Source organism: Elgaria multicarinata, chromosome 4 (assembly GCF_023053635.1).
Source record: "Elgaria multicarinata webbii isolate HBS135686 ecotype San Diego chromosome 4, rElgMul1.1.pri, whole genome shotgun sequence".
Lineage (NCBI taxonomy): Eukaryota > Metazoa > Chordata > Lepidosauria > Squamata > Anguidae > Elgaria > Elgaria multicarinata.
In genome coordinates, this window is record NC_086174.1 from 68,133,256 (window position 1) to 68,151,225 (window position 17,970).

At 40.2% G+C, this 17,970-nt stretch overlaps 1 protein-coding gene across 1 annotated transcript in view; it reads right to left on the bottom strand.

Annotated features, from left to right (window-relative positions):
• Positions 1-17,751, bottom strand: part of IGF2R (insulin like growth factor 2 receptor) — an 82,489-nt gene extending 64,738 nt beyond the window's left edge. Inside the window, exons 1-3 of the mRNA XM_063124476.1 lie at positions 17,538-17,751; positions 11,561-11,691; positions 2,029-2,153 (exon numbers count right to left, since the gene is read on the bottom strand). Of these exons, the coding sequence (XP_062980546.1) occupies positions 2,029-2,153; positions 11,561-11,691; positions 17,538-17,704 (423 nt within the window). The 5' untranslated portion in view covers positions 17,705-17,751. The remainder of the gene's footprint in view (positions 1-2,028; positions 2,154-11,560; positions 11,692-17,537) is intronic.
• Positions 17,752-17,970: the final 219 nt, after the last annotated feature.

A 17,970-nucleotide genomic window follows, 5' to 3' on the forward strand; every position in this document is an offset into this window, starting at 1 on the left:
GTACTACTAGTAGTAATAATAATATTTCTTCTGGACTATCATTTTAAGCTGCTCTGGCAGCCAAGTGTAATTAAATTAAAATAAAATATGATGAATATTTAGCCAGTTAAGAGAGTGCAGTTTTTCAATACATTGTTCAATTAAAAACTGGAATATTCAGGTTGGCATGGATATGTTTGGGCAGTACATTTTTTAACTGAATTCACATAACGTAGAAGAGCTAACACAATATACATATAGATTTATAGAGGCGTGGTTTCTATTGGCATATGTTTAGAATAACAGACTTCATCATAATAGCTACCCATACCCTTTATTTTCTATTGCTTTAAATGCTCTTTTTAATCTAACTTCTTTGTATTTCTCAGTATGTTTGTATTTGCATATTTAGGTTGGTACTTAATAATGATATTTTAAAAAATATTTTAACAATTAAGACTAAGGTGTGGGTTTTTTTAAAAAATGAGAATGTTTGGGAACCCATGGGAAAATTTTCAGAAAGAGATATGCTGGAGCGTGTTCAGACGAGGGCAACCAGGATGATCAGGGGTCTGGAAACAAAGCCCTATGAAGAGAGACTGAAAGAACTGGGCATGTTTAGCCTGGAGAAGATAAGATTGAGGGGAGACATGATAGCACTCTTCAAATACTTAAAAGGTTGTCACACAGAGGAGGGCCAGGATCTCTTCTCGATCCTCCCAGAGTGCAGGACACAGAATAACGGGCTCAAGTTAAAGGAAGCCAGATTCCAGCTGGACATCAGGAAAAACTTCCTGACTGTTAGAGCAGTACGACAATGGAATCAGTTACTTAGGGAGGTTGTGGGCTGTTCCACACTAGAGGCCTTCAAGAGGCAGCTGGACAACCATCTGTCAGGGATGCTTTAGGGTGGATTCCTGCATTGAGCAGGGGGTTGGACTCGATGGCCTTGTAGGCCCCTTCCAACTCTGCTATTCTATGATTCTATGATTATTGTCCAAAGTATACGAAGAAGTAACAAGACATAGGTCATAATGGAAATGAATGAATGAAACAAAGCTGGGAAAGAGAATTCTCTGTATTTATTTATTTATTTTATTTATATGCCACCCCATAGCTGAAGCTCTCTGGGCAGTTTACAAAAGTTAGAAACAATGAACATTAAAAACTATACAAAATTTAAAACTATCAAAAAATATTAAAACAGTATAAAACAGTATCCATTTTAAACAACAGTTCTGGGGCCTATTAAAAACAAACAAACTTAGCATATGTTGTTAAATGCTGTTAAATGCCTGGGAGAAGAGAAAGGTCTTGACCTGGTGCCGAAAAGATAGCATTGTTGGCGCCAGGTGAGCCTCATCGGGGAGATCATTCCATAAATGGGGGGCCACCACTGAAAAGGCCCTCTCCCTTGATAGATATCAGATTATGTGTCTATAAATTCATGTACAAGCAATATTATACCCCTGCTGTAATGTCTACAATGGTTCTAGTGGTAACAAATACTTGCTGGACATTTAAGAACAGAATAGGGTCCATTGCTCACATGCGCCAATCTTCTTTTTAATGGAAGATTATTTGTTGTCTAAGAGAAATACAGGATGTGAGCTACAGCTAGCCCCAGTAATGTCCCTTGGGGGACGTTAAAGATCAGATCCCGAGAGAATTTGTTGTAATGGTGAGCTGTATGTTAATGGACACAAAGAATATGTTTGTGAAAGCCTGGCAAACAACTTCTATACCTTCAACTGAACAAAAGAAAAAGGAAATTTGGACGATCAAGTGGATGAGCAAGGTAACAACTTATAAACTGTTATGGGAGGGTAATATGACTCTGTACAGATCTGCCCAAAAAATTGGATGCTGTTCATTAGTTACTGGAACAGATACAGACTGGGTAATCTTATGACTTTGGATTTATTGAATATTTGTTGACTTGTATTTGGAAACCCATAGAAAAATGAATTAGGATTTGATTTATTGCAATCACATCAACATTCTTGCATATCTTTTGAAATAAGTATTTAGCAATGATGCCATACTTACTAGACTCTTTCCACAATAGAAATTGATGCTGCTTTGTAATGTGTGCTGAGCACCTTGTTGTGAACAAGCCTGGGTAGTGTTGAACTCCAAAAGCAGTTTAGAACTTTTCATCAGTGAAGTGTCACCTGAATCAGAAGAAGAGCAAAAAAAGAATATTATATATGTATAGTCTTGCCTTTTAGGCAAGTAATTTAGCAATAAATACAAAATGAAAATTAAGAACTAAAATACATACAAAGTCCCCAACAATACAATGCCAGAATAACAAAAAAAATAATTAAAGAATACTAAGCACACCATGAATAGTTTATGTACCAAGGCAAAATATTATGAAAACAAGTCCTTACTCCACCCTCAATGTGCTGGCCAGTATAAATGTGCACATATCAAAATGGAGAAATAACTCCCAGAGACAGATGCTGTTTAAAGGAAACTTGTAACTCCACCCTTATCACAGACTTTGCATATGCTCTGATTAGACTAGAATAGCATGTGCCTATTCAGACAACTATGACAAAGTTTGAGATGAATCATTTTCCTGGAATTGCCACCTTTCGTCCTTTCACATTTTACAAAGCATCCAGATAATGCTTCCAAATTGTTCACTCACCATGTTTTCTATGTTCCACTCCTCTATTTTTTTAAGATCCAATTTGTGGTGTTTCCTTAATATATACCTTATGAATATAGAAAAAATACAGGAAGGGAACACAGAACACACTGGGAGTGAATGATTTGAAAACATCATCTGGATTCTCTCTAAAATGTAAGAGGATGTGTGTGTGTGTGTGTGTGTGTGTGTGTGTGTGTGTATCTATATCTACATGAAAATCAAGACACAACCACAGTTCCAGCATGTCTAGTGTGGGCAAATTCCTCTTAATGCTTTGCAGGGTTCTTGCGCCTTTAAAAAAAAAAAACTCGTAGGAGGCTCATCCGGTTTATTGTATTTCTATTGATTGGTGGGAGGCAGGGAGAATTCAATGAACAACTCCTTATTGAAAGTCTCCCTGTGGATTGCCCCAGGTCAGCTTTTCCCCTGCTAGGGCTGAGAGAGGGATGCATCACTAGGCAGGTTCACAGTATCATTTTCCAGTGGTTCGCAGCACTGGTTGTGCTCCCATTCCATAACCCAATCCCCAACTCCTACTTTGTCATGTGGGTTGTTGCCATGGTTAACAAATCCCACAGAAAGTGTGCGCTGTTTTGGGTTGTGGGTAGTTTGCTAACCATGCCACCAGCCCATCCTCGCCAGGTTTGGATGTCACAACAACCTATGAGCAGGGGTTGGGTTATGGAAAGGGCATCTGTGGGTGCATAGCACATGTCACAAACCATGGTGGCTTAAGCCTCCATGGCTAAAAATTACCATGCAAACCAGGTCACTGATTTCGTCTTAGTTTTAAAATACTTCTGTAAAGTGGCATTATATCGCGATTAAAGAAAAAATATATAATAGAAAATAGACCACATTAGGAAAAGCATTAGGCAACTCAGAGAAGGGGGGAATGCTCAACAATTCCTCTACCCAGGATCGATTGGAAGCTATAAAACTGACTGAGCCTGCAAGCTATAAATGTATTACCAAGGAGCCTAACTGATTGGAGGTTAATTGTGAGCAGACATCACATAAGGGCACTGGTCATGTGGAAGGGATTACTAATGAATATAGTGCTATATGAAATGCTTTGCGCAACCCGTTTTAAATTCAACTTCCAGCTACTAGCAGAAAAGCAATGCCCCTGTAGCGCTCAATGGTAGTGCTCCTGGTATAGAAGCATCCATGATGCAATAACCTTGAAGGAGCTAAGCAGGTCAGGCAAAGTGCTTTGATGGGAGACCACCTAGGAACCCTGTCTATGCCACCCTGAGTTCCAAGTGCAAAAGCAAGGAAAACCTCATGGGGGTTAGGGTTAGGGTCTACAGTAGACAACTTCACGAATGCTATAAAGTCCTGAGGAAGAACGCAACTGCGTTCGAAACGCGTAGGCACCTTGGCACTTTAATAAAACTTTTGCTAATATTTATGTTTGAAGATTATTTGGTTCCACCCTTGCCTTTAGCTATCTTTTACTCACCCTGAGTTCCAAACCAGGGGTGAGGAAAGAAAAAGCAAGATGGTGACGATATTAAGTAGCACACTAGTTCTTAACACGATGAACCAAAATTGCACTAATCATATTCATTTCTCAGATCCCTTCATTTCAAGTTTTGATCACACTTGTATTCATTTAGACCAAACAGGTTAATAAATCATCTATGTACTAGCTGGCCATGCCTGTAACCAGAGGGCTGGAAGATTAGTCGGCTTATTTGCCTGAACATGACTGTTTGGAAGTTGTGGCAACACACCCTCATATAAAATCAATTGTTAAAGCAGTGATGGGTAGAAGCTGGGTCTGGATTTTCTGGTAGATCTCAGGATGATTTGTAATAGATCAGCCGGAATTTCTGACTCCCAATTTACAATGGGAGCAACTAAATCACACATACAATGCCTAAATCAGGAGTGACCCTCAGGGCCAGGATACATACTCCCTTCCCATGGCCCCATTCACTTTCTCCAAACAACAAATCGTTTGGTGGTTTCCTGGTTTTTGGGCCATTGCCCCCCCCCCATTCTGAAAGATTGAAATTATTATTTAAAACATTTCTTGTCCTCTTTTAAGGCTTAGGCTAGATCTACACTATTGCTTTACACTGGCATTACAGTGCACTGATAACAGTTGGGGCACATTAGGCATTCCATAAATTGCTTTTATGGTATTATTTCCTGCTTTTTATTCCACATTCCTGCTTTTTATTCCACATTATCCAAAATACCGCAACAAATGTCAATGTGTATAATTACGCAAGAGGGATGTAGCGTCACCATGGTGGCATCGTTATGATTTGACACAAGGGCCTGGTTCAGACAACACGCTCAACTATGCTGCTTAACCACAAAATGGTTAAGGGGATGCATGCATTCCCTTAACCATTTTGTAGTTAAGCAGCATGGTGTAGTGTGATGTCTGAACCAGGCCAAGGTGTAGGTCTGGCCTTCGTTACTGGCAGTAAGAGTATTATGTTAAAATATGCTGATACTTTTTATCTACGCGCTGTAGTAGAATTTCTAAGATGGGAATTACAGTAGAGTTTCTGGGATGTTGCAAAAAGCATGGGAAGGTGCCTCTTGCTACAAACAAGCAAGAATTTGTGTTACCTATAGCAAGCAAAGTCAGAACAGCCTAACAGCCTAAGCCTCCTGATAAGGCAGGCAAGCACCACTCCTTCTAGAAACTTTGACTGCCAGTATGTAACTTTAAAATTATAAGATAAAAGGGGAGGCTTGCAGAGGACTAGCTAGTTGTTTGTATAGCATTATAAATACAAAGAGCTTCAAGGTCTCCCTCCCTGCATGGATGGGAGCTCCGTCGCAACAGTGTTTTCTGACTTGCAAATAAAGGCCCTTAGCTTTGAGAATGCTACCTGAAGTCGTGTTGGTGTTTGGCCATTGCTAAGGAAAATCCACGACAACACCTTCTGCCTTTGGCTCTGAGAGCCTCTCTGAAACTAAATCTGGCCCTCTAACTTCAAGAGGTTCCCCACCCCTGCCCTAAATTATACTGCTAAAATGAAGGAAGCTTGTGGTAACCAGGGGTTGATTTCTGTGTGGAAGGACTGAGAGCTCCATTCATATCTAGTACTCAAAATGAGTTCCTGGGCTCCAAATTAATGTTAAGAGTATGTCTTTTGCACCAGGCTCATTTCAGGATGTCTGGATTCTAGTTAAAAAACGTTAACGCACGGTTGGAAACTTAAGGAGGGAGAATGGTATTATTTAGAGCAGACTTCCTCAACCTGGTGTCCTCAAAAGGTGTTGGACTACAAGTTGAGGTTGTAGTCCAACACCTACACATCTGGAGGGCACCAGATTGGGAAAGGCTGGGCTCTGAAGAGATGAGGGGACTTCTGGAAAACCTGAGCAATTGCTCTTTTGTTCTTACAGACCTCAAGGTAAAACTGGAAATAGGCATCTATCAATAAGCAGAAGAAACAAGCTACATTGAATTTATCTTGATTATTATTATTATTTATTTATATAGCGCCATCAATGTACATGGTGCTGTACAGAGTAAAACAATAAACTGCCACTTTATCCACTAAGTCATCCCTATAATATCAAGTCAAGGATTGCTGATCCTCTAGTTCCTTCCTCCACTTTCTGTAGGAAAAAGTTATCACCCACACATGTCAGGATTTTCTTGGAAGGGCCGCTTTTGGCAGTATTGGTCTCCCAACAGATGTCAGGGTAATTGAAGTCCCCCATCAGTACTACATCACACTTCCTTGAAACACTGGCAACTTGTTTATCAAAAGTTTCGTCCTTGTCTTCTCCTTGATTGGGTGGTCGGTAGTAGACTCCGATTATCATGTTCTTTTTATTCCTTGCCCCATTTATTTTAATCCAGATGCTCTCGATGGGGCTCCCAGTCTGATCCACCTGTATTTCTGTGCAGGGATAGGTATTTTTAACATATAGTGCAACTCCACCTCCCTTTCTATTTCTTCTGTTCTTTTTGAACAAGTTATACCTTCAATTGCTATATTCCAGTCATGGGAGTCATCCCACCAAGTTTCAGTTATACCTATCAAGTCGTATTTGCCTTCATGTAATAAGAGTTCAAGTTCATTCTGTTAGTTTCCCATGCTCTGGGCATTAGTATATAGACATCGAAGACCATGTGTTTTATAGTCTGGCTTTGTTCCTACATTGTTGCGGACACTATTTTGGGGCACTATTGGAGCTGTTCTCTGTACTATGGTGCATTGGCCTTCATCCATTGTTGCCTCAAAATTTATGTCGCCCGCCCCCATAAGATTCAGTTTAAAGCCCTCCTGATCAAGTTCTTCATGCTGTGGCCGAACACATTCTTTCCAGCCCTTGTGAGGTGCAAGCCATCCCTTGCCAGCAGTCCATGTTCCAAATAGCATAGCCCATGGTCCCAGAATCCAAAACTCTCATGTCAGCACCACCTTTGTAGCCAGTCGTTCATCCGGAGTATTTTTCTTTCCCTTTCTAATCCTCTTCCAAGAACCGGAAGGATGGATGAGAAAACTACCTGGGCCCCAAAGTTCTTCAGTTTCCTTCCAAGAGCTTCAAAGTCTGAAATGATTTCTTCGTAGCTATTCTGGGCCCAATAGAGTGGTGTTTTGTTTTGCTTTTTAAAAATACAATTGAGATTTAGGTGTGTGCCACCCACAATTACTTTAGTACAAGAAAGAAATTTCATCTTTTCAATTTTAACACTTTCATCCTCTAGTGACTGGTGGGAGTAATATGGAGCCGCTGAAGATGCTGGTGTCTGTTTCTAGGATTCCTGTCGCAGCTTGGACCTCTGCCCACTCAGAGTGAAAACTGATCCAAATTTTGGCTGGCTCTGCCTGTGCAAATAGGAGTTCCAAAGCAACAGCATTGCTTAAAAAGAATCCAACTCCCTTTTTTCTTCTACAGCTAGGGACAAGAGATGGAGACAGTCTGTGGCTATGTCTCCCCAAAATGAGAGACTGACTCCAGAACTCAGCTTATATTAAAAACTACCACAGCTGTGAAGAAAAGCCTTGAAATTATCCAGAAGTTAATGTCTTCTTGAGTCTGCAAAATTATGTATGTTATGGATTTGTGAAGCACTCTTTTTATATAAGTGTACGCTCAGATATTGAATGATAATAATTTAATTGATAGTTATCGCTACTTGAAATGACACAAGCAATTTGCCATATATTCTTGAGACTTCAATGCTTGCCGTCGTTACAGGTCAGAAATAGCAACAGTACTTATTTTGTTTTCCTTACAGCCACCCTGAAAGGCTTGCCACCTGTTTACTTTTAAAGCAAGAAACCAATAATAATTTTTTTAAAAAAAGTGGCTTCCTCAAACCCTGAAGCATATTCCCAAACAGCCTGCGATCCTATCCCAGGCATTCTATCCACAAAACATGTAGATTTTAGACTTTCCATATTCAGAATATCCCCATTTGGGGAAGTTTTCTTAGGCATATGCTTGGTTCACATGGGGGCACTGCCAATTTATTTATTAGAACATCTGTATCCCGCACTATTGTCACTGGGATCTCAGGGCGGCATACAAATATAATCAGAACTATATAAACATAAATAATTTACAGAGCTAAAACGTATTAAATCATTAAAAAATAAAACTGGTAGAAAAAATTAAAATCAGTAAAACAATTAAAATCAATTAAAACTATGTGTAACCTTGGGGAATGTAGCCCTTGAAGGCTTTGATAAAAAACCATGTTTTAATTTGCCAAGGCCTGTTGGGCTCTACTATCACCCTGTAGAAACAGAAAAATACGAATGCAAATTTGTTCAAAAATTATGGAAGATGGTGTTTATTGAGATTAAAGATATTGTAGGAATAAAGACTGATGAGACACCAAGAGTGGCATTACTATCGCTATATGAAGATGTAAAGTGTACTAAAGAAACTAAAGAATTGATAACCAATTTGCTGACTGCTGCAAGATTAATTGTATCAAGGAACTGGAAGATTCAAGATTATTGTATTGAAGAATGGTATAAAGAAATGTGGGATATTGCTATTAATGATAAACTGACATGTAATATTAAAGTAAGAAGAGGTATAGCAAAAACGAATGAATTTGAGGGGATTTGGAGACAGTTCCTGGTATATGTGTTATCTAAGGGAAGTGGGAAACTGCCTCCAGAAGAGGTCTTAAGGTTTTGGAATCAGGAATGATCCCGAAGGGAAGGGGGAGCACTTTGTTTTCTTTTTTGATTATGTTTATGGATAAAATTTATATGCTAACAGTTAAATAATCAAGTAATTTGTTATGTATTATGACTTGTTTATGTGTGTGATGTTGTGTTGATGTATTTTATTTAGTGTTTAATAAAATTATATTAAAAAACAAAAAGGAAACAGAAAAATACACCGTAAACAACAGTGGGAACCCTTCAGGCTTGCAGGGTCTACTTTTGTTTTTGTCCTGAGATCCACCAACTGGGACCTATGGTGAAAGACATACACTTGGCATTGAAAAACCCTGAGCCCAGGAATTTGTGTTGAGTACCAGAACTGAAGAGAGCTCTTAGTCCTTCCATACAAAAGCCCACTCCTGGTTACCGAAAGCCTTCTTAACTTCAGCAGTATAATTTATAGCAGATTGGGAAGGAGTTATTTTGTTATATGACTAGCCCACTCCTTCTCTAAAAGACACCCACTGCACACTAGAGTTGGACCAGCTGTCATTTTCTTCTTACCAATAAGCTTCTAGGAAATCCCAGATTTCCAGAACACAGTATGAAAGTCACTTGTTTCTATAAGTCTCATATTTACATAGCTGCCACAACTCATTCTCCACTCCAAAATGGAAACAAGGAGCTTCTCTAACAGTCTGATTAGAATATTCTAAGTATCCTGCAAAAAAATAGCATAGGAAGCATGACAAAGTCTCAAACGACCAAACTATTTTCTCCCATTACACAACCCACTTATTCTGGAGGCCAAAATTCTGCCCCTGGCACAAACAGCAATAAATACAAAATCCTAAATACCAGTAAATCCACAGCACCTGGAAACCTGCTGCTCTCTAGAATTTAAGGCCAATCCAACATTTATATACATCAAACCAGATTTTTCAAGTAAAACAGAAGTACACTACTAAAGTTAACAAGCTAATTCGTTTAGTTTGCCACCCACTGCCAGACTTCCCAACTACCTCTACCAGAGCCCAAATAAGGGAAGCAAAACTTAGGTGGCACTTGCAGCTCATTAGATGCAGGGTGAATTGATTTAAATCATGAAGACTAACCAAATTAAATCAGTGATTTAAATCAAGTTTCCCATTTTGTAATTCACATATTTTCTGAGCAGGAACACCTACCAACTGGTTGCTATAGCAGTTTGCAACTAAGCAGAGCCTTTATTAGATTGGGCATGATCCAAAACCTCAGGTCTTAACTTGCTGCAAAGCACAGTTTCTCTTTCCACATCAGAGCATCATGAAGAGTAAGGGTAGGTAGGCACAGTTCAAGGAGAGACTACAGATTAGCAGGGAGAAAGGATTTTGCATGCATAGTGCTCCAAATTCTATCTCTGGAATTTCTGGCTGAAAGATCATACAGCTAATACACCTAGGAAGGATCTCCCCTGCAGTCAGATAGGACTGGGCTAGATGAGTGATTTTTCATTATCGTTCTGAAAAATCCCTGTGCAAAATGAAGACCTCCTATGCAACGTAACATTCTAGCACATGAGCAAAAAGAGTTACCCCCTTATGCTAGAACCCCACTTTCTATTCAAAAGCATTTTCAGAAAGTTGTACAATTAGTGTTAATGGATTGTGGGATTTAAATGAAGAAACAGGAACCCTGTCCCTTACACAACATTCTTACTTGGTTGAACTAAGAAGTCGGGTGATGCTTGTTTTATGTCTCTCAACCGAGTTGTTCTTTGGCCAGCTGGCTTGCTTTCACACAAGGCAAACTTTAGTAAAAAGCAAGAGTATGTGTTTCCATTTGTGCTTTTAGCTATTTATTGCTTACTTAGCATTTTGTTATTTTAGAGTATGGGTTGTATAAGGCCACCTAATGGGTCCACTACAGAGGTTAGAAACCATTGAATTTCTGGGCTGTGTTGGCCATATCAGGTCTATTTTCTCTCACTGATGTTAGAGTGAGGACAAGGATTTTGAAGGAGGGATACTGAGGGCTAAATAAACCCTAATTCCTGGGGGAAGCAAGATCACAGTAATTGAGAAATTTGAAGAAACACTAGCTATTTCCTGGTAGTGCACATACACATAATGAGTCATGAATGAGAGGACACAATTACCTTGTTTGGACATGATGGTGATGTTAGGCAGCAATTTGTGGATTAATTAATCTCTACAAATTGCAGAAATGTGCACTGTAAATGAGCTACTTCCAGTTTCCAGCAGTAATCTATGAATGCCACATTCATAGGTTGTTACCATGATGTCCAAACCTAGGCACTTGGGGTTATTCATGAGTTAATCAACCCCAAGTTAACCCAAGAACAAACCATGGGTTAACTTGGTATTGTTTAACCCACAAACAACCCCAAGTGCCTGGATTCAGACATCACGGTAACAATTTACAAATGCAACATTCAGAGGCCATTGCTAGAAACTGGAAGCCATTCACGCAGTGCGGTAATTTGTGGGTTACTTAACCCATGAATTGCCACCGAACATTATGTCTGAATATAGCCCCATTCACTTTAATAGCAAGCACTATCAGGTCTTTAGGCCATTATACACCCTTTACATATTCCCATCCAAAATCTCCAATTTATGTGCCTTGAAGTCAACCATCATATGTATAGCATGAGAATGTGACAAATCACAAGGACAGGAAGTCTTCAACACAAAAGAGAGAAACATTAACACATATACAAACAAAGAAGTGGCAAGATGGCATTCCGTGTTCTGAATTCCATATAGTAAATAACTTCATATAGTAAACAAACCTTTGGACTTACCTACTGAGAAATTAGATTTACTTTTTAGGTTATGTGCACAAACAGTACTGGATTTTCCACAACCTTCGGTATTACCACAGAGATTGATCTTATAGTGTACTTTACCAGGATCAACAGCTTGCCAAGTAAAACTGAAATAGAGAAGAAAGGTACAGGTAATGGGTGTTGCCAACAATGCTTAATACTTAATTCAGCCGAAATAATCAAGAGATTACACAAACAAGCAACGTTTTTCATTCACACTTGAATGCTGAACAGCCTTTAACTGCACTGCTGGGAAGAACAGACTAAGGATCAATGCAGGTTGGTGTTACTCCTGTATCACTGACCACCTTTTTAAGAGACACATTATAGGTTATATTTTGAAGCAGTTTAACCAAGATAAGAATTTAATATCAGTAATCACTGGCAACCCATCTAGTGCTGGGGAAAGCCACCTCAAATACACTGCATAAAACAAAATGTGTCTTCATTACTTTTACCTGGAGAAATGAGCATTTAATGCTCAGGAATATAGGAAGCTGTCTTATACAGAGTCAAACCACTGGTTCTTCTAATTCAGTATGGACTACAACAAGGGCAAAGAGAAGGTAGATCACCAAGTGATTTGCAGTACATCGGCAAGGATCTCCAATTCATAATGGCTTAACAGTAACAAAAACTATTTGTTTAACAAATTTGTTTAACAAAAGTAATAGTAGATTGCTAAAAATCAAGAAGAGTAGATTTTTGTGTGAAAGGTTTTGTATTTGAGCTCCAATTCTGGTACTGAAAACAAATTCTTTGTCTGAACATATGCTCAGGGGCACCTAGTTCCTTAATTCTATGTTTGTTTTTCTGAGCCACTATTTTGCACTTGGCCCCTATATACTACATAGCCAAGGCAGCATGCCTCTATATACCAGTTGCTGGGAAACACAAGTGGAAGGGCACTACTGCACTCATGCCTTGCTTGTTGTCCACAGTGGGAACAAAATGCTGAACTAGAAAGGCCTTTGGCCTAATCCACCATGGCTCTTCTTGGACTTTTATGTTCCCATTTTATACTTTAAATGATATCAGAAGAACTGATGGGAGATTATAGTCCATAACATCTGGAAGGCACCAGCTTGCCTATTCCTGCAGAAGACAGAGGAAGATGAATACATGGGACAGTGGAGATTAGCCACATGTACAGAGTTAACAGAATAAGGCTAGAGGCTTAACATAAATGAAGTCCGAAATTCTGTATTAGGCACTGGCGCAAACATAATGGTGCCTGCTCTTGCAAACAAGCAATTTTAACAATAGTTAATGTGCTCTAATAACCTAGGATTTGAAACCCTAGCAAGGTTTAAAATCTCCTTTATCCTCTATGTGGGCCCAAATGCATATAGCCTCTGCACCATATCACTATACTTCCATGGTACTGCCAACATGGGGGCTCTACACATTTGGACTATGGTAAGAAGCTTTTGAAGTGTTAGTATTTCCATATGGGACAACACCATGGAGAAGAGCTGCTGGCACCACTTACACAGGTGGGGTAATATCTGAAATAGTCCTAATTCAACTGTTAAGGTTTGAGGGTGAAATATGTACTCCATTAATCTAGGAATCCATATTCTAATAATGGGGAGGTGGTACTGAAACCCTCCCCTCTACATCCTCAATCTATGATGTCCTTTAGACCAAACTGGTGTACCTTCCAAATGTTTTGGACTACAACTAACGGCCTTCATCATCAGCCATGCAGACTGGGGCTGATAAGCCTTGAAGTCAAAAGCATCTGGAGGGCACCAGTTTAAGAAAGGCTGCTACAGATGCTACTGCTGTAGGAACTATTTTTCTGTGAGCTCACGTGCTATAAAGTCTGATCATGCAGTAGGCCAGAACACATGGGTCCTTACCACTCACTCAGACATCACCTCAATCCTGAAGGCGACAGCACAATAAGGATACTTATGATTGACCCAAGTCATATGGTGTACCAAGAATAACTTGACCCAGTGGATTTCAAGTCATGGAACTTTCCTTCAGGGACAACTGGTTTTGTCTGTTTGAGGGATAACTAAAGCAATCTTAGTATACTGACACTCATGTGGCAGCAGAGATGTGGGATGAAACCACAGAAGTACTGCTCTGACACCACTGCTATAACATCCAAATTCACAGAGCTCAAGCCATAGCAAGTACCAACCCTCTTTTATTTAGGAAACATGATGGCGTTAAATGGACACATTTAGAACACTAAGCCCTGAGCTCATTCAATTCAATGGTGCTTTGCAATAGACTTAAAGACTATGAAAAGCAAAGATCTTATTGAAAAGTTTCCAAATTGACTGGTTTAAGTAGATGAGGACTGCTTACAGCTACAAATAATCAAATAATTAGCAACCATGAACAGTTAAAATTATGAGAAACGTATTTATTGTTTAATAAAGTGCCTTTAAGCTTAAATTTCTACATTGTTCAGAACTGGCATTTAAGGAAACAGTCTAAGTGTTTCAAGGTTATGCACAACAAAATTGGGAGTCTCAAAGACTGCACTTAAGGGAAAGCAAATTTAGAATGTTGGCAGGAAAGCAAGAGAGAACAGGATATAATATATAACCTTTTTTATTGTGACACAGTGAACTGAAGCCTGAAAGACCATGAAACTATAATTGCAAGTTGACACACACAATAGATGAGATAAGAGGGTGGAGCTCAAAGCATTGGTACAGCCAGTAGTGCTTAATGCAGCATTATCGTTCTCTACACTCTAAGCATCACCTATTTATCATTTTTGTGACACACTACTTGTAGAAAGTGTGTTCCTTATGTAATCTCAACTTCTAAATTTCTGATTAAAAGAGTCAATACATGCTAAATAATCTAACTGAAATAAGCAAGTATTTCCCCCTAAAACTAATACCATTGACAAAAAGGTACCGCACACATCCGGTTGTCAACATCAGAATTAATCTGGGTTCATTAGTTTCAAAAATTGATTAATCTCGGTTTTATTAAATCTCTGCTCTATATTAGTCAGTGGGCAGTTCTAACTTTGCAGGTATTTAAGTGAACACATGCCATCTGTATAGCAACCTTAATAGACCCACCATGTTCTACTTTACAATAATTGCTCTATGCTACACTGCTTCCCTAATACAAAGGATTGCTATACTCCTTAGAAGAATAAAACAACACCTTTTTGATAAAAGATCTCCAAGTACAGCACACCTTCACACAAAGAGCCGCTGTTTGAAGCTGTGCTTATTCAACTTGGAATATATTTTTGTACATGACATCAAGAGTGCTCTTCCCACTTGGATTGTGAACAAGATGCATTCAGATTATAAGTAAGATTTTATTGTTATTAGTCCTACAATTCTACAAGTCAAGATAGCTTTTGTCTCCAGCACAAGAATGTGACCCATATTTCCAAAGCTTTTAAATCAGAAACATCTGCCGAACTGAAAATAGCCAGTGTGGTGTAGTGGTTAGGGTATCAGAAGATCTGAGTTCTAGTCCCCATTCCACTATGAAGCTCACTGACTGACTATGGCTACCAATTCTCAGCCTAACATACAACATCGTGTGGACAAAATGGTTATCATGTGGACAAAATGGAGAAGAGGAGGATCATGAACACCACCTTGAGTTCCTTGGAAGAAAAAAAGACCAGATACAAATGTAGTAATAAGAGATTCTCGTGCAGCATAGTGGTTAAGAGTCAATACTGAGAACTAATTCAGATCTCACCTCCCTCATGAGCTCAACAGGTGGCACAAGCATTATTCTCTCAGGCTCAACATTCCCATTTGCAATATGGGACTAATAATGCTGTACAACTGCTAAAATGGCATCATTTAAGGCAGGGTGAGGAACCAGTAGCCTGCAAGATATTGTTGGACTATCCACCATTATCTGGTCAGGGCTGATGAGAATTGGAGGAGTCCAACAATATCTGGAGGCAGGAGATTCTAGCGAAGTACCATCTCACTGAAAGTTTGATAGATATTTGATTGCTATCTTCATGAGCCCAGAGGGGAGGGCCATGGCTCAATTTTAGGGCATATGCTTTGCATGCAGAAGGTTGCAAGTTCAATTCTCAGCATCTCCAGGTAGGGCTGGAAAAACTCCTGCATGAAGCCCTGGAGGGCTACTGCCAGCTTGATGGACCATAGGTCTGAGTGAGTATAGGCAGCTTCCTATGTTCCTAGGAGATTCTTTGATAAGCAGTGAGAATCACTACAAAAGTGCAGTCTTCCTATGCAGCCCAAACGAAATGTGTGATTTAATGGTGGTGGCATTTCTAGAATTAAGTGTGGTGATAACATCCCAGCAGCAAGGCAAAGAATGTTTGGGATACCTAAAAAGTAAAGTAAAACCTGCTTTATATTATCCAGAGAGCAAACATTAGTGAAGATGTTGAAGATAAAATAAGGTCAGTTTTTCTGCCCTTTTTCCCAATGGAAGGCTGCTGAGATGGTACAGAATAGATTTTTCTGAATCTTCCCCCCTTCCCATGTAAGTGGATGTTCATCTGAGAAAACTGGCTAAAGCTGCAATCCTTTGTACATTTCGACAGAAAGAAACCTTACAACTCACAGCATGGAATACTAGGAGTTGTAAGGTATTATTCTATTTAAACATGCATAGGATTGCATCCTAAGGCTGTAAACCTATGCATTCTTAACTGGGAGTAATTCCTTCTGACATCTTCTGGACCTTACTTCTGAGTACCATGTATAGGATTGCACTGTAAGTAATGGAAGACTTAGAATCTGCATGAAGCATGAATGGTGACTGATACTCCTTCCCCACAGAAAATCAAATCCACTGAACTTTTGGGCATTTATTTCCAATCCAAAAGGAACAATTAGTATCAGACAACTCCTCTATGTTCAACTGCAAACAAAAACCAAGTTACTTTCCCCCCACTATTTAACTTGCCATCTGCTTAAATTGGAAGTGGAACAGATTCTTCCTGCTTATATTTCCAGCCACACCCAGATTATGTTAAGCTTATGCAATTTTTTTGACCTCACTGGAACCAATTTTCTAAAGAGTTACATTCAAATGCAATACTAGTTACACCCCCTTATATGGAGGAAGGCCTAAGCCAAGCAATTAAGTTAATTTTGCAATAACATCTTTGTAAGGAAATTTTTATTCAAATATGTTTTGGCAATTGTAACACATTGCAGTTTTAAAAAAGACTTCATTACCATCTAGAGGAAAACTGAATAGGAATGAAAGCTAGTTTAATAGTTGATGGAAAGTCATAGAAGCAGATCACTACCCCTCATGGAAAAGCATTAAACTCATTGCTTCAGCATTTGTATGATACAGCAGTTGATACCTCAGCAAAACAACTTGCAGAACGAGAGCTCCTCCTTCCATAAAACCGCTTTCTGCACTGGCCTCCTGATAAACTCCAGCATTTGTCTGATAAACACTGCTGGGTGGGCTGCTTTAAAAACGAACAACTCAGTCCCATTCGCTGTGGAACAGGCCTGGTTTGCAAACTTAAATGGAAGGCAGCTTTTGCCACAAATCCACACCCAACATGTCACAGGTGCGGCCATCGTAATAGAAAGTAGTACACTATTTAAAGCAGACTTGCCAAACCTAGTGCCCTCCAGGTGTTTTGAACTGCAGCCCCCATGATTCCCAGCCAGCCGCTGGCCACGCTGGCTCGGAATGATGGGAGTTGCAGTCCAACAAACCTGAAGGGCCCCATGTTGGGGAAGGCTGGGATAAAAAACTACTTCCAAAGCAAAACACGAGAAGCCTTTTAAATATCTTTGCAACGCGTATGAGGAAGTCCAAGCAGCGTTTAATGCTCGTCACTACCGCCCGCTGGACAGAAAAAAACAGTAAGACAGAAGTAACTCTGTTTGTGATTCTACAAGCAGCCCTCCTTGTTGCCTTCAGTTTTCTAACAACACACCGCTCCCCGCAAACGCGCTGAGCTAGAAGGCGAGTCCAAAGCGGGGCTGGCACTCACCGGCACAGCTCGTGATAATTGAAGTCGCCCTGGGCCGCTACCCCGGCGCTGCCTCCCTCCTGACCGGGGAAAAGCAGCAGCAGGAGGAGGAGGAGGAGAAGGCAGAGAGGCGAGAAGGGCCGGAGCGGGGCAACCCCCCAACCTGGGGCGAAGGCGACGCGTCTCATGGCCGCAGCAGGGAAACCGAGAGCGACGGCAGGATTACGCCGCTGACATGATCCAGCAAAAGAGGAAGGCAACAACTCGCTAGTGGGTCATGTGACTCCCGCCCCACCACTCCAGCGCCACTCATGTGACCCACCTCGCGCCCGTCACGTGGTGGCAATCATGTGAAGCGGGGCGTGAGGAGGGGCTGGTCTCCCGGGGGGAAGACGGTTGAGCGGGCGAGGCTGATAGGCCGCAGCTGCTGCTGCTGCTGCTGCTGCTGCTGCTG